Here is a 24,074-nt window from a genome sequence, read left to right as displayed (position 1 = left end):
AGAGACACATAGCAGCTTCACTTAGTATCGACGCACATACTTACTGAATGACTTACTGAGGTAGAGGGGGAGGAGCTACACAGAACACTACAGATCCCATATACACACTGTCATAAGGATCAATGCACTACATCCCCTTTTCTTAGCATACTTATAACACTTTGAGTTTTAAATGCATTTACATCAGAATTCTTTTAAAACTGATATTTGAATGGCAATTGAATTTGCACCTTATGGAACAAGTATACCTACTTAAAACATGGCTATAACTGTAATGAACATTTGTGCATTGTGATTAATAAACTGTGAAACATATTGCACGTTAAACTGACATTGTTGACCAATGTAACAATAAAAAATAAATAATGTGCTGTTTATGTGTACTCTGGTGAATAGCGCTTCAGTCTTTGTATTTTGAGTTTGGGCGTACAGTGCGTCCTGATCGTGTCACATAAGGACAGGTTCTCGTTTGTGTGTGTGTTTGAGAAGTTAGTTGACCTGTGGTGGTTTGAGTGTGTGCGACAGGTATCTTTGGGAGTGTAGCATTGCTCTTGGTTGATTTTTCAGGTAATTGGTACCCATCATCATCATCATGCTGATGAGGTTCTGGCTCTTTCACAGATAGAAGATGTCTGCGGTTTCTTCTATATTCCTTTCCTCTAGACAGAACTATGTAGGATCTTGGTTCACAGCAGATTTCCTTCACAACTCCTTTGCGATCATATCCACGAGGGGTTTGCATTCTCACTGTTTGTCCTTTTGAGAGTGTGTTTAATTGTTTAGATATTTTGTCATAACTGCATTTCTGACTCATCCTACTTTTTTCAGTTGTGCATGAATGTCGTTGGACGCAAGGGGAGAGGGTTTCAACAAAAAACTGTGAAGTGGTAGTTTGGAACGGGTTTGTCTGCACATTAGTCTATGAGCTGAGAAGCCTAGTTTTGAATCTCTAGGAATATTTCTCAGATTCAACAGGTTGAGATAGATGTCCGTACCATCCCTTTTTGATTTTTCCATAAGCTGTTTGTGTAACGGAGACCAGCTAGTAGGTGCTGTGCAGGTAAACCTTACTCCTCTGAGCTCTAAAGTTTCTCTAGCGACAGATGCTAGAGGCCATGGTCTTTAGCCTCCTTGTTAGAGCAACCGACTCCCATGCAGAAGGTCGCTGGTTCGATACCAGCTTGGATCGGTTAGGTGGCATAGGACTGGTTGGGTTACATTGGTGCCGTGACCTGGATTGGAGCGAGGTTAAGGGGGGTAAGTGTAACGGAGGCTAGCTAGTAGGTTCTGTGCCGGTAAACCTCTAAAACTGCTCTAGAGATACACATTAGAGGCCGTGGTCTTTAGCCTCCTTGTTAGAGCATCCGACTCCCATGCGGAAGGTCGCCAATTCCATACCAGCTCGGAGCGGGTTGGGTGGCGTAGGACCAGCGGGGTTGCATTTGGCTCTACAAACAGTGCGTTTTGCTAGGCCATTAGATTAAGGATAGTTTAGACTAGTTGAATCATTAAACTCACTGCTCACAAACTGTCGAACATTACCAGTTATGAGGGTTTGAGGTGACCCATGGACAGAGAAATGTCTCTTCAGCTTTTGTATGATGCATGTTGAGGTCATGTCTTGTAACTGATCGTTCTCGTACCAGCATGAATACGAGTAGACGAAAACCAGGTATGGATGACTGTTCCATTCAAATATATCGGCGGCTACAGTTGACCATGGCAGGCTTGGAACAGTATGCAGTTTCATAAGTAAGCATAGTGTTATAGGTATTATCACTTTGTGTCCTTTCCACACGAGTGAGTCATCCGTGATTAGTTTATGTCTGTATGGGTAAAACGGCCACAGTACTGGTGGAAGACTGTGTAGTTTGTTTGGCCATCCATGTTTAATTGTGTTTGCAAGCAACTGTAGGGTGGCATCACCTGTTGTGTGGAGTTTAAGTTCATCCAGATTTGATGATGAGATGTTACAAACGTTCATTACCTCACATGTGAAGTCTGGCAGGAGTGCTGTGTATTGGACGTTTGGTGATTGTCACCAGAGATTGGTGGTCAGTTTCAATGGTTACTGGTTTGACATAGATGTAATCATTAAACTTGGTGCAGGCAAACACCACAGCGAGAAGTTCCTTTTTAATTTGTGCATAGCGCTGTTCAGTATCTGTGAGAACCCGCTAAGCATAAGCTATGGGCTTGTTGTCTTGTAGACATGCTGCACCTAGACCAAATTGCGATGAGTCGCATGTTAAGGTAACAGGGTTGTTATGTTAATTATATTGTTATATTGTTAATATGACAAAACAGGAGAGCATGTGAGACAGTTCTTTAGGGTGTTAAAACAATCTGGGTACTGCTGAAACCAACACCATGTTGTGTCTTTGTGTGTCAGCTGGCAGAGGGATGCAGATATGTCACTGAAGTTTGGGATAACCTTGCCCATGTAATTAACCATGCCGAGAAATCGCATGAGAGCAGTGGCATTAGCGGGTACTGGCATTTCAGTGATGGCTTTGATTTTGGATGGATCTGCATGTAAACCGTCGCTGCTGAAAATATGGCCTACCTAGCTCACCTCCTTCAGCCTGAATTTGCACTTTTGTGGATTGAGTCTGAGATTGACTTGTCTAGCTCGTGCAAGCAATTTCTCCAGGTTGCCATCGTGTTCCTATATTGTGCGTCCACCGACTAGTATATCATCAACAATCACAGCGCAAGGGTATCCAGCGAAAATTTGCTCCATTGAGCTCTGGAAAACCACACTAGCCGAGTTAATGCCAAATGGCATTCTGAGGAATCTATATCGGCCAAATGGTGTGCTGAATGTTGTTAGCAGTGATGATTTGTGGTCTAAAGATATGTGCCAAAACAAACTCTTTGCATCAAGCACTGAGAAAACAACAGAATTTGACATCTGTGTCGCAATTTTCTCCACTGTTCTCATTGGGTGGTCGTTGTATTGCCATATTTAGATCTCTAGGATCTAAACAGATTCGGATGCTGTTGGAGTCTTTTTTTGTAAGCCGCCACCATGGAGGACACCCAGTCAGTTGGTTCTGTAACTGGTGTGATGACAATAAGATCCATCATTCGTTGAAGTTCTTTTTTGACCTTATCCTGCATCGCGACTGGAATGCGTCTTGCGGGACGAACAGCTGTGGGCACATTAGGGTCGGCTTTATGGAGTATGTGACAGGTAGTTTACCTATTTCATCCTTGAAAAGATCATCATACTTGGTCAGAATTGTGTCTGTGAATTCATCCTGACTGGATGTGTTTAGCTGATGAACTTCTTTGTTGAGTGTTAGAAGTTTCATGCGTATGCAGTCAGACAGACCCAGTAGTGGCTGTGCAGAATTTTAGATTTTTTATAAATCTTATGATTATAAAAATTAATCACTTTCTGCCCATCAGATATAAGGTGTGGACGTATGTATAGGGTATATGCCGAGCTAGTGCTGTTCCCATGATGATACACTTCCAGTGACCTGTTATTGTGAACTTTTTTCCATTTTGTACGGTTCCTTATACAGCATCGATGTTATAATGTCATTAAATACATTCATTTAAATAAACTTTAGCATTTAAAGTTTATTTAAATGCTAAAGGCTACTTCCTGCTTTGCTACTGTTCGGACGTCTTTGCCCACTGCTACGCTCTTCGCACACTTGCTTTTATATCTTATACCCTAATTTTAACTTGAGCCTATCGGCACAGTACTCAAACAACACGGCTTGAAGATCAGCATCGATTCTACAAACTTTCTGGAATATAGCTTTACTAACAAGAGGGAAATTACCGTCTAAACAATCCTCCCGCTACCAGCTGCTAACATTCCGTAGACGGGAAGACACGGCTGTGAAAATGCCTCTGGATCGGATTAATTCAGATTCTCACTGCTGTACAAATTGCCACAAACTTCTACAAAAGATTGCAGTTCTTGAAACGAAGTTGCTTGCGATCCGACCAGAACTTCAGCTTCATTGTGGATTCTCTCAGCACACAGCCGGTGAGTCCCATAAATCTGTTCCTGCTACAGTTTTGAGCACAGAAAAACAGAAAAGAACTTTTGAAAATGAGCATTGGCATAAACAAGGTGCGAGACCAAAGGGTACTCGTGGGGTCAGATCATACGCTGCCGCATTAGCGTCTTCTACCCCAAATACAGCTCGGACTCAAATACAGCTTCAGAACAGATATGAAGTTTTGAGTAATATGGGTGAAGAATCCCCAAATGCAGTCAGACAGAGATCGCATGATTCCGCAACTAATTCTGCATGGAACAGAGGCTCAAGGCCGACTAGACAGCGGCATTCTGCTCCGATCGCAACAGAGATAAGAACACTAGTCGTAGGAGATTCAATAATCAAGAATTTCAGGAGCAAATCTACTATGACATACTGCTTTCCTCATGCAACAGTTTCTGATGTAAACAAAGAACTTGAGGAAATTCTGAAAAAGCACAGTACTGCAAAACGGATTATCATCCATGTGGGGAAGAATGATATTTGGAAGGAACAGTCAGAACTGCTCAAGAAAGATTTCTGTGAGCTCTTGGAAACAGCTGAAAGATTGAAGGTTCAGCCGTTCATAAGTGGACCACTCCCTGCAAGAGGGACAAATATGGTTTCACGGCTTCTTGGTCTAAATGTATGGCTACAGAAAACATGTAACAAGAAAGGACTGAATTTCATCGACAACTTCAATCTCTTCTGGAACCAAAGACAGCTGTTTACATCAGACGGCCTTCATCCAAACAAACTTGGTACAAAGGTGCTAAAGGACAATATTTTTTTCTCCCTCAATCATCCATCAGCTGTGTATGCCACTGAACTGAATTGCAAACACGCACCTAGCAAATGTCCGGATGACCACAGGACCTCAAATCAGCTCCTGAGTGGACTTGTGGCTGACGAATCACCCAAGGACAGTGATAATGCCATGCAGCCAAAACACCCAATGTTGATAGAGACACTATCAGTTGCCCTCTGCTCAACACAGGCAGACTGTGACGCATCAGAACAGCATCAAGGCTCGTCACTCAAAAATGATCCTCAGGAAAACATATTTCTGCAAACAGGATCTCCAGATGCACAGCCTCTGTCACCGGACACGTTCTCATTGTCACAATGTTCACCACTCTTGGGTTTTTCAAAAAAGATAGAGGAACTGGTGTATGCTGGAACTAAACTTTCACACTCCATTGCCGCAAGCCCCCAGTTACCAACCAAAAAGCGGCCTGCTCCACAACCACCTATGAGCCCACCTGGAAGAGCCCTCCGATCACACCGCCAGGGCCCAAACAACAACGCCCCATCTTCAGCTGGTGAACACAAGAGCTCTCTGTGATGTGTGTCGGGGACCTGCTTAGATAACAGTGTCTTTATCAAATGTTTTCAGAACAAGCAGAAACCCAGTGTGTCTGTAGCTTTCTCTAAGCAGATATGTGTTGTGTTAAGTGACAGAAAACCAAAGACTTCATCAGGCCGTAAAGCAAATCATTCAAATCTGGTGTCTATAAAATGTAGATCTGAGACTACTATAGAAAAAACAGCTAAAACTGTTAAGTTAGCGCTTTTAAACATCAGATCACTCAACAATAAGTCTCTTTTAGTCAATGATTTTATCAACACAAATTGCCTTGATTTTATGCTTTTAAATGAAACTTGGCTAGATGACAGTTGTAGCACAGCAGTTCTGAATGAAGCAGCTCCTTTAAACTTTGACTTTTTGAGTGTTTGCAGAGAGAGGTGGAGGCATCGCTGCCCTGTTTAAAGATGTGTATGAATGTAAACAAGTGTCATTTGGTGACTTTTTGTCTTTTGAATATCTGAGTATAGCACTAAAAGGTGCTCCACGCATCTTACTGATCATTATCTACAGACCTCTAAAATATTCTCAAGCTTTTATTGATGATTTTACAGAGCTGTTATTAATTGTAACCTCTGAATTTGATTATTTTAGTATTGCTGGGGATTTTAATATTCACATTGATAATCCAGAAATCAATGCTGTAAAAGAACTGATGACTGTTTTTAACACTTTTGATCTGACTCAGCATGTTCAAGGAACCACACACAATCGTGGACACACTCTTGATCTACTTATAACTTAGGGTTTACACATTTCATCGACTGTTGTTAAGGATGTGGCACTATCTGATCATTTCTGTATCTCTTTTGATATATTGATCACTCCAGCTATTAAAGACAGATCTGTCTCTGTCAGACAGAGATGCATAAATGAGAACACCGTGAGCAGTTTATGAAGGCCATATCGCTAGCACCAAGTATATCTGCAGATTCTGTTGATTCTCTCCTTGATTTGTTCAATTCTAAAATTGAGAATGTCATAAATGACATCGCTCCTGTTAAAGTCAAGAAGATGACTGGCAGGCAAAAGGGATCTTGGACAAGGTCACCTAGAGTACAAATGATGAAAAGACAGTGCAGAAAAGCTGAGCGTATGTGGAGAAAGACGAAACTAGTAGTCCATTATAATATCTATAAAGACAGTCTTCATGCCTTTAATATGGAACTAAACACTGCTAGACAGACTTTCTTTTCAAGCCTTATAAACAGCAACTTAAATAATGCTCGCACACTCTTTGCAACGATAGAGAGACTCACAAACCCCCCCAGTCGGATTCCAAGTGAGCTCCTCTCTGAAAGCAAATGTAATGAGTTTGCTCATTTCTTCACTGATAAGATTAATAATATCAGAAAGGCAATCAGCTCATCCAATCAGTCAAGTTGTGTCGATATCAAACAAGCTCAACCACAACTTAAGAAATCAGACATTATGTCTGATTTCATGGCAATTAACAGCAAAATCTTAGAAGAAATTGTGCAAATTATGAAAACATCAACCTGCAGTCTTGGCACGCTCCCCACATCATTCTTCAAAACGGTGTTTACCTGTTTAGAAATGGATCTTCTAAAAGTGGTAAATGCTTCACTTCTCTAAGGGATTTTTCCAACCTCATTTAAAACTGCAGTTGTTAAACCCCTCTTGAAGAAGAGCAACCAGGAAAACACCCTATTGAGCAATTACAGGCCAATCTCAAATCTCCCTTTCATTGGCAAAATCATTGAAAAAGTTGTTTTTAACCAGGTTAACAAGTTCTTAAACTTCAGGGGGTGTTTAGACAATTTTCAATCTGGTTTCAGAGCACATCACAGTACAGAGAGCGCTCTTATAAAGATAATCAATGATATATGCCTAAATACAGATTCAGGTAAAATAACAGTGCTGGTATTGTTGGATCTCAGTGCTGCATTTGACACTGTCGATCACAGCATACTTCTGGATAGGCTGGAAAAATGGGTTGAGCTGTCTGGGACAGTCCTCAAATGGTTTAGATCTTACCTTGAAGGTAGAGGTTACCATGTCAGTATAGGTGACCATAGGTCGAGGTGGACACCCATGACGTGTGGAGTCCCACAAGGCTCGATTCTGGCACCTCTCCTGTTCAACCTTTACATGCTCCCTCTGAGCCAAATAATGAGAAAGAACCAAATCTCCTACCACAGCTATGCTGATGACACTCAGATCTACCTAGCCTTACTGCCTAATGACTACAGCCCCATTGACACCCTCTGCCAATGCATTGATGAAATGAGCAATTGGATGTGCCAAAACTTTCTTCAGTTAAACAAAGAGAAAACTGAAATGATTGTGTTTAGAAACAAAGATGAGGTTCTCAAGGTAAATGCGTACCTTGACGCTAAAGGTCAAACGACAAAAAATAAGGTCAAGAATCTTGGTGTGACTCTTGAGTCAGATCTGAGTTTCAACAGTCATGTCAAAGCAGTCAGTAAATCAGCATACTATCATCTCAAAAACATAGCAAGAATCAGATGCTCTGTTTCTAGTGAAGATTTAGAAAAACTTGTTCATGCTTTTATCAGCAGCAGGGTGGATTACTGTAACGGACTCCTCACTGGTCTTCCTAAAAAGACAGTCAGACAGTTGCAGCTCATCCAGAACGCTGCAGCAAGAATTCTAACCAGAACCAGAAAATCAGAGCACATCACACCTGTCCTCAGGTCTTTACACTGGCTGCCAGTTACATTTAGAATAGATTTTAAAGTATTATTAATGGTCTATAAATCACTAAATGGCCTTGGACCTAAATACATTACAAATATGCTCACTGAATACAAACCTAACAGATCACTCAGATCATTAGGATCATATAAACTAGAAGTTCCAATAATTCAGTCAAAGCAGGGTGAATCTGCCTTCAGCCACTATGCTCCTCACTGCTGGAATCAGCTTCCAGAAATGATCAGATGTGATTCAAATCAAGACTGAAAACACATTTGTTTAGCTGTGCCTTTACTGAATGAGCACTGTGCTGCGTCCGACAGATTGCACTATCATGTTTTTCTCTTCTTCTTCATTCTTTTATAACACGTTTTACCTGTTTTTGTTTTGTTTTTACGCATTTTTATTATTTGTTTTTATTTTTATTTTACTTGTTTCTTTTATTCTTGTTTATGTAAAGCACTTTGACTTGCCATTGTGTATGAAATGTGCTATATAAATAAACTTGCCTTGCCTTGCCTTGCCTATTTATTTGGTTGCTCAAGCGTAAAATGAGACAGGAGCTGTTTACTCGCACGCGCTCGTCAGAATCGGCAGGCTGACGCATGAGCTCCATTAAATATACTGGGGTAAAATAAATGCTCATATTATAAAGATATGGTGATATCACTCAGCTAGTGGAGATCGCTTATTTTTAAAGAAAACAGACCTTAAACGCACTGGCTTTTGCATTGGCAATCAATTCGTCTGAAGCGCTTAACCCAGGTTACTGGCAAATTAAGAGTCCTATTAGCATGCTTCGGCATATACCCCATTGTGATAGTGATTTTGAAAGTAATAAATTGCTTTGTAAACATTATAATTAACATTTCATGAGTCTCCCCATGCAGTAAGTTGAGAAATTATTTGTCTATGATCAATTTTAAACATATTAGACGATAAGTTAGTTTTATACAGAGTCATGTTGTACACAACCATTTTTGGGCTTGCTGTGTAACAAATACCAAACATTTTTAACAATTTATAAAATTAATCACTTGCATCATGTATGAGGCATAGACATATATATTGTGATCATGATTTTCGAAAGTAATAAATCGCTTTGGAGACATTATAATTACCATTTCATGGGTCTCCCCATGCAGTTGAATAGAGCGCTTGGACCCGGAAGCCGCTTCGCGTGAGGTCACACTCATGAGCGGACAGGCTTGTTATTCCTAAATTTGGCGCGCCGAGAGCAGGGATTGCGGGCGCTACTAAGTGGAAATGTTCCGTGCGTGGGGGGTGGATGAGGCCGTAGCGGAGACGTGCTCACGCTGCCATGGCGAATTGGCCGATGGTGGCGCTTCGCCTGTGGAGCGGTGGCCTGGCACTCGCTTGATCTGGGCCGGTGGTTTCCAACTGGGGAGCGGCTCAGGTTTGTTGCCGGTGTCTGGAAAAGCGGTGGCGTGGCGGGCCTAAGTTAAGACCGCGGACTCTGTTGATATGCTCTGCCGAGTGCTGATGCGCTGGACGTCGGCTTGGAGTTTGCAAGAGGAGCCGTGTCCTCCTCATGGAAATTTGCTGTTTGCACAAGGCTACAGCGATTGGATGTGCCAATGCTAAAGTCGAGAGATGCTGCAGGTAAGACAGCTTTGGTATATATAGGCGTTGCTCAAAAACTGATTTGATGATGGGATAATTGTCAATGAAGTATTCGATACTGAAACTTCTGCGCATGCTCCTCCCGAAATTTGTATACAAACATCACTTTGCAACTATTGCACTGTTGGCCAGAGGCTGGACACTTATCTCTTTTGGTTGGGTGATCACCACCGCAGTTGTTACAGTTTCTTATGGCTTTTGGGCCTATGCTGCTTTCTGTGTGCTTTGTTTTATAATGTTTGTTCTTTCCTGTGAATGCCTGGTGCACCGCATGGGCAGTGGCAGATGTCCTTTGGAGTGTTGCTAGGTCTTTAGTTTGTTGTTCAGTCTGTTCATATATCTGACATGCTGATATGGCTTTATTTAAAGTCAGTTCTGGACCATGCAGCAGTGATTTTCTCAGGATATCACTTAGTATGCCACAGAGCAGCCTGTCACGATTAAGCTCATCCTGTAATGCTCCAAATTTACGGCTTTTTTTTCGCCATTTGGCGTTTTTTTATATGACTAATATAGGATTCAAAAGTCTCACCAGGTCTTTGTTATCACCTGTTGAACTTGTGTCATTCCATTGTGATGTTTACATGGGGAGCGCAAAGCTCGCAAAACTTTCTCTTTAAACACTTAGGGTCTTCGCTGGACTCAGCCGGTGTTATAATACTGTCATTTTCACCGGGTACTCTCACCTCTTGTGCATAAACAAAGGAACATTCGCGTTCAATGGCTTCGGGCCCCGCAAGGTTGAGCAGAATGAAAGCTTGTGTGAAACTTTTCCAGCATAGACAAAAATCACTTTCGCGTGCAGTTGTACTTCTGACACCATAGTTGACTCGGAGAACTTGCATTAAACTGCTAGAGAAGCAGGGTTCAAACTAATCAGTGTTTATTAACAGCGGGCACAAGAGACACACAGCAGCTTCACTTAGTATCGACGCACATAGATACTGAATGACTGTGTGACTGAGTGAGAGTGAGGTAGAGGGTGAGGAGCTACACAGAACACTACAGATCCCATATACACACTGTCATAAGGATCAATGCACTACACTAACAAAAAAATACAAGGCACTTTGTAAAAATGTATCAAAATCTTAAAATATTAATTTAACAGTTTAATTGTTATTTGAAAATTTTTATTTGATTTAATTTTATTATTATTTTTATTTTATTATTTAGCACTGTAACGTCACTGGTTCGAGTCCTGACTGGGCCAGGAGTGGTGTGGGTTTCCACCGGGTACTCCTGTTTTCCCTACAGTCCAAACACATGCGCTATAGGGGAATTGAATTTACTAAAATGGCGTGGTGTGTGAGTGTGTGTGTGAATGAGAGTAAATGGGTTGCGGCTGGAAGGGCATCCACTGCGTAAAACATATGCTGGACTAGTGGGCGGTTCATTCCGCTGTGGCGATCCCTGATAAATAAGGGACTAAGCCAAAAGAAAATTAATAAATTAGTTTTATGACTGTCTGGACTTGGCGGACTCGGATGTTAGGGACTCGGACTCAAGTCCGACTCGACCCTTTTTGGATTCGGACTTGGACTTGTACTCGACAGGTTTAGGACTCGGTCTTGACTTGGACTCGACAAAGGTGGACTCAACCCCAACTCTAGTGTGAGGTTTTCAAGCAGGTATTTTGTCACATTTTAATGGTCTTTGTAGTGTTTACCAGTGTTTCCCAAAGTAAGTGAAAACTGGCCGGTGGTTTCTAATGTCGGTTAAGCTGCACTTTTTTCTGAAGTATTGGCTTTCTTAATTTTACTAGTGCAATTCTCCTCTGATCTAAGTCCTATTGTGTGGTAAAAGCCGCTTTGTACTGGTGCACATTGATTATAATCATATGAAAAATAAAAAGGCAGCTTCTGTCAGTGGAGCAGATCTATGAGCTGCAGAATGTACAAGAAAAATATTTACAACTATTACAGAAAATAATGATATCTGTTCAGAATAAGAGGAGCTTCAGTTTAATGAGAACCTATTTAAACGAATTCTGGCTCTACATGAGGCTAGACATAGGCTGTGCTGTATAAAATGAGTTGCTATTAGAACTTGTTTCAGAGTTGGCCAAACTGAAGAGGTCTTTTGCAAAATAAACTGATTTATTAAAATAAAATAAAAACTAAATGTGTCCCCCTCTCTTTACATTTACTGGTAGTGAATGACTTCTTCTTCATAGACATGATTGTTCTACTCTACAAGCTCTATCTTCTGTATGTTTTCACCAGAGTATGTGAGTGGAGAAAAGTATTTTCTATCAACAGAAAAGATGTAATGAATGCTCTGCTGGTATATCACAAACCTGTCATAAAACTGCTCCAGTCATTGTTATAAAGGTGATGTCTTGATCATCTGATGTTACCTCAAGGCTTGTCTAGTTTCAATTTCTCCATCTCACTCACAGTAAGTAAAGAGTGTTTTAATAAGTAAAACTGGCCTCAGTTCAGTGTATCCTGTGTCAGACTATCTGAATTATCAGGCTTTGCTGAAAGGATGCATATTTTACCATCAATGAGGGACAATAGTGGTCACCTACTAAAGATAAAGTGAGTCTCTTAAGATTTTCCTTTTGGGGACAGGACGCTGGCGCAACCTGGCTGCCGCTTCTCTACTGGATCATGCTGATTTTGCAGTTCATGTATATTGCATGCTTAACTTTTTTTTGATCTTGTGGCTCTGAAACATGCTGCACCGCGAACTTTTATCTGAATTGAATCTTTATTTTCTTTTTATGCCAAATTGTCTACCTATTTTCGCCCCCTGGCACGTCTGTTGTGTTGTGTGGCTAGCATGAGGCTATGCTACGTTTTTACCTCCATGATCCTGTTTTTTTTTTTACTTTTGAACTTTACCAACTTAAAAGCTCTTTGCTGCCTGATGCTGTGTTCACACCAGACGTGGAATGCACGGATAAATCGCGCTATTTGCGCGTAAATTGCCGCATGAACATTTGAGTTTACTCGCTTCAATCGTGTGTCAAATTCACTTCAAAACCGACGCGTATTCGCGTGATGGGCAGGGCTTCTCTCTGCCCGGTGACTCTAGCTTCATAGCTAAATGGCTAACATGGATTTTATTAAGAAAATAACAGAGTTAATGTGCTTTATGGAGACTGAAAAACAGCGTCGATACGTTTAGGGTCCTGTCTGAGTCCACTACATCCTTTCAGAGGTGCATCCAGTTCTGTGAGCTCATAAACTTCTTTAGAAACTGAACCTGGATGACAGAGGCTTTCAGCTGTGCTTCTGACTGAGCCCAGCCCAGTTTGATGACTTGTTGTCGGTGTCGCCTGGAGGATTTCCCCCAGGACACCATCAACAGGTTCTACGTCACAATCACGCCCCCACAACAGCAAGCTCCTGATTGGTTATTGCGGGGTGCGAATAGCGCGATACGCGTGAGGCGAATTGAACGTTTGTGCGTTCGACGCGCTTATTGAGCGTTTCGCGCGAATCTCTCGAGTTCGAAAATCTGAACTTCAGCGGACATTCAAACGCACAAACGTTCAATTCGCCTCATGCGTATCGTGCTATTTGCTCAGCGCAATTCGTGTCATTCGCTCCACGCCATTCGCGCGTAACGCGCCTCAGGATGTCTATTCGCGCGTTTGCATTGACTTAGTTTTTAAACTAATTTCGAGAGGAGCACGTGATATAATTGACAGCAGCTGGCCACCTACCTACACTCATTAGTTAGCCAATCAGATCTATCCTAACCCACTATAAGTAGCCTAGCTAGACATTACTCCCTTATCTTCGTTTTCCGAAGAAACAAACGACAGGTCCGCTCTAGCTCCTCCAAAGTTACTCACGGACAAAACGGATCCTCCACATCTCCTACTATTCTTCAACTACAATACTACACCACCTTTACTACCATCGTCAGCAACCACAAAAAATCACAAAAACAACAACAACAGCGACGGCGGCGGAGATCACAACAGCATCAGCGCAGCTACATACAAGAAAGAAAGCTCCGCGCTCCATGAAACACCAGCCCCGTCTTAACAACAACCAGCCCAGCAAGAAAGTCAGCTCGAGACCGAGGCTCCAACAAGAGGCCGTAGGCCTATCCACTCCAGCCAGATCACAATGCAATCCCCAGCTCTGCTACGTACCTTCTCCAGCATCATCATGCGTCTCTCATATCCAACAACGACTGTCACTGAACTCCTCCAAACTCCTAGACGCCGGGACCACAATTCAAAGCCGCTGCATTAAACCCAAAAAACTTGCGAATCCACTGCGAACTTCACCGCCACCCCCAGAACATAACACGCTCCTGCCACACCCCCTATCCTAAACAGACATTAAACCCGCAATCTCTCCGCCTCCCTGGAGAATCAAGGAAAGGATTAAAAAGCAATATTGGATTTGGACATATTGCAGCAATCATAATTCTAAACACGGATAAAACCAATCTCCCGGACAATAAAGCAACTCTTGGGAATCCCACCTCACCTTTTCCAGCCTGCAGCTCCCGATTCCAGTGCACACTCCAGTCCTCCTCTTTCAGCGATCCTTACCACCTACGGGCTACGCACCCCGCCCCTCTACCTTGCGTATCATTGCTTTTTCCCCTCTAATTTATACAAGCTCGCAGCTACTGCGGCGGTGCATACGCCGTCAGCCAAGTGCTAAGCCTAGTGAAAACAGAAATTACTTGTCGACTTTTGTCAATATGTTTATGCTTTTACTGAATTACGTTTGTAACTGACCTAATTTTCTGAATTTCTCATTCCAGATTTCGTCTACTGGAGCACAGCCGATCTCAGCGCTCCCTTCCCATAACCTCACTAGCCGTCCAGAAATCTAAACCAGAAATCACAGAGCAATTCCCTGTTAAGCACATTTATACCAGCCCTACTGAAATGGGCATTAGAACGTTTCTAAAAACGTCTAATAATGGCTCTTTCATCTCCTCACAATTCTGCCTTTTTCAGCATTAACAGCATGATTCTGCCTAATGAAGATGCTTAAATTATCACTTTATAAACCAAGCAATCTCTCTAATCTAGACGGCTGCAACGCTCGGTTGCAATCAACATTACACCCACCACCCGATTTCCGGCAATCGGAGGTCATAATAATATTTTGTAGTCCGTTTAACTTTCGGATGCAGAAGTAGCCCACACATTTATGCTTAAAAACAATCCGCTGGATTTTCGCCAATAACTACGGCGTTTGCACGTAATTCATCTACAAGTTTCCTGTTTCTCTCTCCCTAATATCCCCCAGCTAAACTAGTGACCGGTTTTCTAATATTTGCATTCTCATCGCGGAAGAACCTCCGGCTTAAGCACTCTATAAAATTCTTAAGCATCAATTTGGAGTGATAGAATTTCAAGCATTAATAAGCTACTTGAATAAATCGACAAATCAGTCCCCTTTTATATTCTGGAAGAAATATCACGTTAAGCATAAACTGCTCTCCATCTTAGAACATCAAACACACATGCGCATTATCCCGCAGGGATGCCTTTTCGTCACTCACCTACTTCATCTCGCAGCATCAATCTCTGGAATAGAAGAGAAATGATCTAAATCCGATCTTGGCCGTAACAAACTCTGCCCGAAGGGCGTCGCGCACCAGAGGCGCCGACGGCGTGGTGACGTGGCGCGCTTACGACAGAGAATAGCAGATTAATGCACACCAGACACACGCATTCATACTTTATCAAAATAAACTTATCAATTATACAAATAGCGCTCCGCGGCACGGCAGAATACGAAGTGTCATGAATTGTGGCTGGGCACTACGGACAGCCGCATTGTCTTCCATAGTATTTATTTCCTTCCTGTGAAAGTCAATGGTTACAGGTTTTCAGCTTTCTTCAAAATGTTGTCTTTAGCGTTTAACACGGGAGTCACCAACCTCTGAAACTAAGAGCTACTTCTCGGGCACCAATTAACGTGGAGGGCTACCAGTTTGATAAACACTTCTCAAATAACAAATTGCTCAATTTACTATAATTATAATTTAAGTTTTGGTAAAAATTAATAATATTCATCCAGGTGAAGTCACTGATCATGTTATGATTCTCTCAAAGTTACCAACAATGATTCAACAGGGTAGGAAATACCCTGTAATTAATATATCAATGTGTAACACTATTTTATTTATCTTTGCAAATATTTACATTTTTAAATGATTACTTCTATATTAGAGAAAGCTTACTTGTAAGTGGCGTTATGGTGAGCTATTTTTAGAACAGGCCTGTGAGCAACACACGAGAGCCTCGTGGGCTACCTGGTGCCCACCGTAACCATGTTTGGTGACTCCTGGTTTAACAGAAAAGAAATTCATAAAGGTTTGTAATCATCAGGTGGAGCTTAAAGCATGCGACCTGCTTATGCTTTCCTTCCTTAAGCGCTGGAATAGAAGCCATTCATTTATTAGCTATCCAATTTCACCCTCAGTATATCTTTTTTACACAGATGCTGCCCCCTCCGTGGGGTATATTATCAGGGCCGCCGATGCGCTTCTAACGGGCAATATCGTCAATACATTCTGGAAAAAAGAAAAAAAAAATACTGTTGTACATGTTCCTAGTTGCATAGGAAATCGCTGACTCTCTTTTTGCTTTATTTTCAGAAACTGGTATCAGAAGCAGAGCCGCAGCTGACTCCATCTCTCCTTTTAAGATGACAATCCCATAACCACAGCATACACAATTTGCGTCAGCATTCATTTATACATTTTAAGTTACCCCAGAACACCTCATCAGTTTCTCACTGCTCAACACATCCACACATTCCGATCAATAACATTTTTGGTTTCAAAACACCTTAAAGTCATAGGACTATTCAGGCTTCCCACCAGATTCATAATCCAGTCACTCATTCAGAATTGGAGCCGCCACCACAGCAGCACACAAGGGCTATCGTAACAACACATACAAACACTAGGAAGGTGGTCTCCCGACGCCTTCAAATCTTATATCTGACTCAGCCACAGCCATTTCAGGGAAGCTCAGAGGACCCTCACCAGCAGACGCAGTAATCCCAGCGGCCAAGGGCATGGGCCTAGTCCAGGGAGAGAATACGACCCAACCATACCAGCTTCCCGAGGGCAGAGGAACTACCCAGTCTCCCAAGGGCGCGGGCATGACCCAGCCATCTAGCTTCCTTTCTTCCTTCCAGCTGATTTGCACTCAGCCTTCTCCCCCTTTTCACTCACCTAACTCCAGCAGGAGTTCTCTCCCTGCCCAGGCCCCCTTGTCATTCCATAATGACATATAGTATAGCACTATTTATTTTTCTCTCTGTTTGATTTTATTTATATAAATTTATATCTATATGCACCCACGCATATAAATATGAATTTATATATAGTGCTGTCACCGTCACGCTCTGTTCCCGCAGGAACACCCCCAGAGCACCTATACCGCCCGTCACCCTCCAGTAAGAGTCTTCACCTCCCCCTCATCTTTCCCGACTCCTACCGGAGCCAGCTAAATAGCTCACCCAACCCCAACCCCGAGCTGTGACACGAGTCATGTCACCGACCCTCCCCGGCCCTAGCTTTTATTTATGTTTACTTTTGTTTATTTCTCACACTTATCTTTTATTTTTTAAATTTATTTATATATGTGTATATATATATATGCACACACACATATAAATATATATTTATATATAGTGCTGTCACCCTCAAGCTCTAACTCCCGCGGAGTTAATCCCGAGCACCGGACCCCTGCAGGGGTCATCGCCCAACTGCCATGTCACCCTCCAGCTGGGGCTTCACCGACCATTCCTTTTCCCGACTCCAGCTGGAGATGGCACATACAGCTCTCTCTCCCGCAGGAGAGCCAAGAGCATCGACTCTCGCAAGAGTCAGTAAAAACGCCCCACCAAGGCCCTAGATTACCCCATTATATATTTATATATCTATATGTTTCATATAAATATATAATTATATATAGTGCTGCCACCTCCCAGCTCTATCTCCGCAAGGAGTGTTCCTCGAGCAAATTACTCCTTCGGAGTCCCCACCCCCCCTGCCCCCCTTCACTCCCCTCTCCAGCCGGAGTCCTTCCTTCCCCTTCCCTTATAATGACTCCAGCAGGATTCCCGCCCACCCCATGGCTCTGACCCCCGCAGGGGTCTCCCCGAGTCTCTACTCCAGCTGGAGTATTCACAGCCCAAGCCAACTCTGCTCGGGTTCCCGCAGGAACCTGTTTCACCCTTTGCTCCAAAGGAGCCCCTTTACCTTTTCTTTTTCAAATAACTATATCCAGCAGCCGGATATAGCATTTCAAGCCTTTTGGGGAGTTTCTTCGAATACACGGCTGCTGTCCCGAGCTTCATGCATTTGGGGAGCTCTCGAGAACCACCTGATCTCGTACTCCCCTCACATGCTCTATGGACCTGGCGGGAGCCCTGGGCTCAACTATCTCCGAGCTCAGGGTTCTCTCCCGGGACAGCATGCCAAACCTGCTTACAGCTGTCAAGCAATATCTAAGTATGAACTCTTGAAATCATATTTGAAGACCTTTAATATAGATTTCACTAATAGTTGCAGTCTTAGTTCACTGTTTGAAAACTTTAACAGGTTGTGTCTGTCTGTGGGTGTCAACATTCAACATTTCCGTGTGAAAGTAAAGCGCAGCAAGAACACAAATAAACATTATACCAGTGTTAATCCTGTTTCAGAGCAGAACAGTGGATCTGGAAGTGTGAAAGCAGCAGAGTTAAACACTAAAGTGAAGCTGTTTTGTGTCTTGCTGAAGGTTTGAGCTGCTCTCATATTTGTGCAGTTTCAGTTTCTTGAAAACAAATAAAAGTCTCATGATAAAGTGTCTGAAATAATCCTGATTACTCGCTCATCTAAAACAATATCTGGTAAAGGCTGAATGTGAAGGAGAGTCAGCAGTCATGAATATTGATCAGGTGTTTCTCTCCTGACAAAATAAAAGTCCCCTAATGGACCATCAGTGTGAATGTGACTGTGGGTCAGGTGATGAACACATGAAGAGAGCGGGTTTGTGTTTGTCTGAGCTCATTTTGTTTTAGTCCACAACAGAATCCCAATATAAATGATGAAATCAGCTCATTTCCTGTTGTGTTTTATACATGACTTGAAGATGATCTTCTGAGCTCAAGTGTGTCTTCTTCCTCCTCACAGCAGACTTTACAGCTTGATGTGGTGTATTATGAACAATGTCTTTGCTCTGTACACTTCTACAGATGATGTCGAGTCCTTGTTGAGTGTGAGTGTGTTTGCTGATGCGAGGGCTCGATCAATAAGGAGAGCTGATCAGGATGTGTGTGTTCATCACTGCTGTTGACATGAGCAGAAACAGCAGTCAGCATCTTCACAACACAAAGAGATGTGTGATTGTCCAACTGTGTGATGTGGACTATTGCTGTGTTTGTAGATTGTCTGGCTGTATGGTGACAGAGGAAGGCTGTGGTTTTCTGTCTTCAGCTCTGACTTCAAACCCCTCACACCTGAGAGAGCTGGATCTGAGCTACAATCATCCAGGAGATTCAGGAGTCAAGCTGCTCTCTGAACAACTGGAGGATCCAAACTACACACTGGACAAACTCAAGTATGTGGAGCAGCACTGCCTTTTTATTGTGAATACAGATACTTTGATACTTCACTGCTCTTCTAGTGTCCAGATATGAATCAAAGCTGTTAAATATGTCAGTGCACTGGGGCAGTTCTCACATTAAGCGTGATATTATATATCATATTAACACTGTACAGTTTCAGCATTGTAGTTGAGCAGTGAAACTTGTTCTCTACATTTCTGCTGAAGAACTGTACAGTATGAGGTCAGAGATGTGTGTGTACTGTTCTCCAAATACGTCCTGTGTATACTTTAACAGCAAGTTAAACTCTCCCTCATTAACTTCACAGACACAGAATGTCCTTTATCACACTTTAATAAGAGCGGAGTAAAACTATAAACAGGAAGAAAATAAACAATATCAATTTACATTCACAATGTGGACATAACAAAGATGTTTCTGGCAAATATTTCACATATCTTGTAATCTGGCTCTTTTCTGCTTCTAAACTAACATGAACACAAAATATCAGGCAATAAAAGTGATCAGCAGACAGTGATGCTGGTTCTGATATAGTCCAGTGACAATCACATGTTGAACAAACTCAAATAAAGCAAATGACAAAAAACTCCTAAACTAATCCTTTATAACTGAAGTATTATGAACAATAAACAGAACACAAACCCACCAAGCTTCCAAAGGGCGAGGAGGACTGCAGATTGGTCTGGATTCACTGCTCTCCAACTTAGCAATGTTTGGAGATGATGAAGAGGCATTTGACAGAAGATGAAGATCTCCATCATATTTCAAGTCATTTAACACTGAATTCTGCTTTATTATTGTGCTGCGCTTTTGTCAATTGATCATTGAATGAATCCTTCAGTCTTTATATCTGTCTGTTTCTGTGTTTCCATTCTGTTTTCTGTTTTCACATCTGATCTAAAAGCTCTGTGTGTCATTCAGAAGCTGATTTGACAGCTCCACACACACTCATGTTGTTTTACTGCAGTTATTAATGCACTGACATCAGCCAATCACAATCCAGCATTCAGCACACACTCCACATGTCTTATTGTGTGTGTGTGTGTGTTATAAGCTGATGTTTGTGTTCTGACTGAATGTCAATCTGTGTGTGTTTACAGTCTGGATCATGGAGAAGAGACGAGGATTACAGCAGGACCGCACAAATGTAGGACTACACACACACACACATGCACACACTCACACAATCAGACACACACACACACTTCCTCTCTCACACAAACACACACTCACACACACACAGCAGTGATCACATGCACACACACCCCTCCCCCCCTCTCTCACACACACACCTGCATGCACGCAGACATACTCACACACACTCCCTCTGTCACACACAGACACACGCATGCACACACACACACAGCTGTGGTTTTAAATGTGTGTGTTCTTGTGTTCAGATGTCTGTTTCCTCACTCTGGATCCAAACACAGCAAACACTCAACTCATTCTGTCTGAGGAGAACAGAGAGGTGAAGAGTGTGAGAGAGAATCAGCCGTATCCTGATCATCCAGACAGATTTGATGATTATTATTGTCCTCAGGTGTTGTGCAGAGAGAGTGTGTGTGGACGCTGTTACTGGGAGATTGACTGGAGTGGAGATGGTGTGTGGATATCAGTGTCATATAAGAGCATCAGGAGGAAGGGAAGAGGTGTTGAGTGTTGGTTTGGATATAATGCTCAGTCCTGGAGTTTGAGCTGCTCTTCCTCCAGTTTCTCATTCTGGCACAATCACTCACTCACTGATCTCCCAGTGAAGCCGCTCAGCAGTAGAATAGGAGTGTTTGTGGATCACAGTGCAGGAACTCTGATCTTCTACAACATCTATAGAGACACAATGAGCCTCATCCACTCAGTCCAGACCACATTCACTGAGCCGCTCTCCCCTGGGTTTAGGATTGGTTATGGATCATCAGTGAAACTGAGCTGAAGACTGACGAGAGATTTACCCAGAATCCTCTGCAGGAGCAGTCAGCAGCAGTGTGTGTGTGTGTGTGTGTGTGTGTGTCCGTGTGTGAGTGTGCGCGTGTGTGTGTGTGTGTGTGAGTGTGCGTGTGTGTGTGTGTGTGTGAGTGAGTGAGTGTGTGAGTGTGTTGTGCGTGTGTGTGCGCGTGTGTGAGTGTGTTGTGTGTGTGTGTGTGCGCGCGTGTGTGAGTGTGTTGTGTGAGTGTGTATGTGTGAGTGTGTGTGTGCGCGCATGTGCGTGTGTAAGTGTGTGTGTGTGTGCGTGTGTGTGTGTGCGTGTGTAACGGTTGTCGTATATTGGTGGAATTTTTGCGTCCCGTTCTCTCTCTCTTTTTCTATATCCCTCTCTTTCTCTCTCCCCATCTCTACCTGTCATGTCCTTTAGGTCCGCCTTCGCAGAATCTGATTGGTCAGGAGACCAGTCACTCATCATTGGGTGACGTGGCGCTGTCACATATAAGGACGCCAGGGAGAGCGGATGACAGCGCGCTTTTCCTTTGATCCCGTTTTTGTGTGTTTTTGCCGACATGATTTTGTTATTCGTTAATTTTGCTTAACTTTCGTTTGGATAAAATTATTTAGTATATTTTCTGCCCATTTTTGAACGAGATTGTGATTTCTGTACATTTATATTCGATTGTTTGTTTGTTACTTTGGCACAACTCTTACCTGCTCAAACCTAAAACAGATCACTGAGAGTTGACTTTGTCCTCAGAGTAATGCCTGGTTTATACTTCTGCGTCAAGTGACCGGCGCAACTCACGGCGCAGGCAACGCGCGTGGCTGTGCATTTATACTTCTGCGCGCTGTCTCCGTTGGTCTGCATTAACACTTCCGAAACGCTAGTGGGCAGTGAGGTGTAAATGTTCCTCTGTGTCGAGTTTCTTCGCTTCTGTTTTGCTATTCTGAACACTTCCTGGATGTACAAGTGACTCAAACTTGCTCATTTTGAGGCAGGAACCGGCGGACGTGCAACAACTTTAACCATGAGGTAAACACAGAACAAAACTTTCCATCCGGAGCTCCTTCACGGGACTCCACACTTGTAAACAATCGCTCGCGCGGCGTCGCGCCATTCGCGCGCCTCTCGGTCCCGCCCAGACTCGTCAGCGCTACCAAGCCGACCAATCACAGAGCTTATGCTACGCGTCGTTGCGACGTGTAGTTACATTTTTTGAGAGGTGCACGTCAGTGACGGCGATGGCCACGGCGAAGGGCTATGCGTCAGCGCCGTAGCATACGCCGGTGTTTGACGCAGAAGTATAAATCAGGCTTGAGGCGGACAGGGAAGATGTCGTACGACTTCCATCTTACATACACGTAGTCAATCCATTGTTTAAAACACCAGGTAAGAAAGTGAATGCCACTTATGTATTTGTTTTGTTTTTAGTTCAGAATAGGTAAGTTTACGGCGCTCGGCGCTGAAGATTTTTCTTTTCTTTTTCTTTTCATGTTCTAGTGAGGTAAGGGTTTCGCTTATGAGTTAGAATTGTTTTGTTATATTTATTTCTTTGATTTGGCTTCACTGGCGTCCCCTTACTCTTGAGTTGACCTAATTTTGTTTGATACTTTATGTATCTTTCTGGCAACTAAGCCAAAATTAAATTCCATCATCTCAGTAAGGTAACATGTGCGCATCATCACAGGGAATCACAAAAACATGATACACATAGCCATCTACACACAAAAGGTCCACTGTCCGGTCCCAGGTTGTGAGTTTGTTGCTAAGTATTTTTCAGAGCTGTGTTTCCATCTATGAATTTATATAAGAAACAATAAAAAAAGTTTGTTGTCATGAGATAATTATAACAATAAAAGATTGGATCCTTTGTTTTTTCGGTGTTGCCAATTTTATATTTGTTTTTTTTAATAATTATTTTAAACTTTTTATTGAGATTTGACAGTTTTTAATTATTTAAAATTTTAAATAATTATTGTGTGTTTTTTGCTGTTCAGTTTTTTTTTTTTTTTTTTGCATGGTCAGCATTGAGGAGAGAGTAACACATTTCACTGCAGCACTTCGTGTGTGTGTGTGTGTGTGTTTATTGGATATGTGATTGTGATAAATGTTGGCAGTTGTTTTAAAAGTATGCTATATATCAGGGGTGCTTAATCCTGTTCCTGGAGATCTACCTTCCTGCAGATTTTACCCAGCAAACACATAACCTTCCCCTAACGTTCCCATATGGGTTCCATTTGGTTATTTTGTTGGGAACCAAATAAGAACGTTCTGGGAACGTTTTCTGTAGGTTATTTTTTTTGGTAACTAAAATATAACCTTCCCAGAACGTTCTCTGCAGGGTATTTTCGATGGTTATTTTATAACCTACAGATAACCTTCCCAGAACGTTCCCTCTAGGTTTTATTTAGGTTTTTTTAACATAACCTTGAGAGAACCTTCCCAGAACGTTCCCTGTAGGTTAAGTTTGGGATTTATTTTACAACCAAAAGAGAACCTTTTTAGAACGTTCCCTGTAGGTTATTTGTTGGTTTTATTTTTGTAACATAGAGAGAACCTTCCCAGAACGTTCCCTGTAGGTTAATTTTGGGATTTATTTTATAACCAAAAGAGAACCTTCTCAGAACGTTCCCTGTAGGTTATTTGTTGGTTTTATTGTCGTAACATAGACAGAACCTTCCCAGAACGTCCCCTCTAGGTTTTATTCATGGTTTTTTTTCATAACCATGAGATAACCTTCCCAGAACGTTCCCTGTAGGTTATTTTTGGGGGTTTATTTTATAACCAAAAGAGAACGTTCTCTGAACGTTCCCTATAGGTTATTTGTTGGTTTTATTTTCATAACATATAGAGAACCTTCTCAGAACGTTCTGTGTAGGTTATTTTCATGTTTTATTTTA

At 42.3% G+C, this 24,074-nt stretch overlaps 2 protein-coding genes across 3 annotated transcripts in view; both read left to right on the top strand.

The window, feature by feature from the left end:
• Positions 1-23,044, top strand: part of LOC141381845 (tripartite motif-containing protein 16-like) — a 37,919-nt gene extending 14,875 nt beyond the window's left edge. Inside the window, exons 2-5 of one of the 2 annotated variants that reach the window (XR_012402651.1) lie at positions 19,070-19,243; positions 20,351-20,397; positions 20,651-21,931; positions 22,474-23,044. Coding sequence is in view for 1 of the 2 variants with exons in the window: in XM_073948978.1 (XP_073805079.1) it covers positions 19,083-19,243; positions 20,351-20,397; positions 20,651-21,180 (738 nt within the window). In the remaining variant the exon portion in view is untranslated. Of the gene's footprint in view, positions 1-19,069; positions 19,244-20,350; positions 20,398-20,650 lie in introns of both variants that reach the window. The other variant, XM_073948978.1, reaches the window with a different exon arrangement.
• LOC101884513 (uncharacterized) overlaps positions 1-24,074 on the top strand; it is a 195,753-nt gene that overhangs the window by 122,555 nt on the left and 49,124 nt on the right. The gene's annotated exons all lie outside the window — the stretch shown is intronic.

The sequence above is a fragment of the Danio rerio genome, chromosome 4 (genome assembly GCF_049306965.1).
Source record: "Danio rerio strain Tuebingen ecotype United States chromosome 4, GRCz12tu, whole genome shotgun sequence".
NCBI classification, from domain to species: domain Eukaryota; kingdom Metazoa; phylum Chordata; class Actinopteri; order Cypriniformes; family Danionidae; genus Danio; species Danio rerio.
The sequence above is the reverse complement of the archived record's forward strand: the minus strand, read 5'-3'. Positions and strand labels throughout refer to the sequence as shown.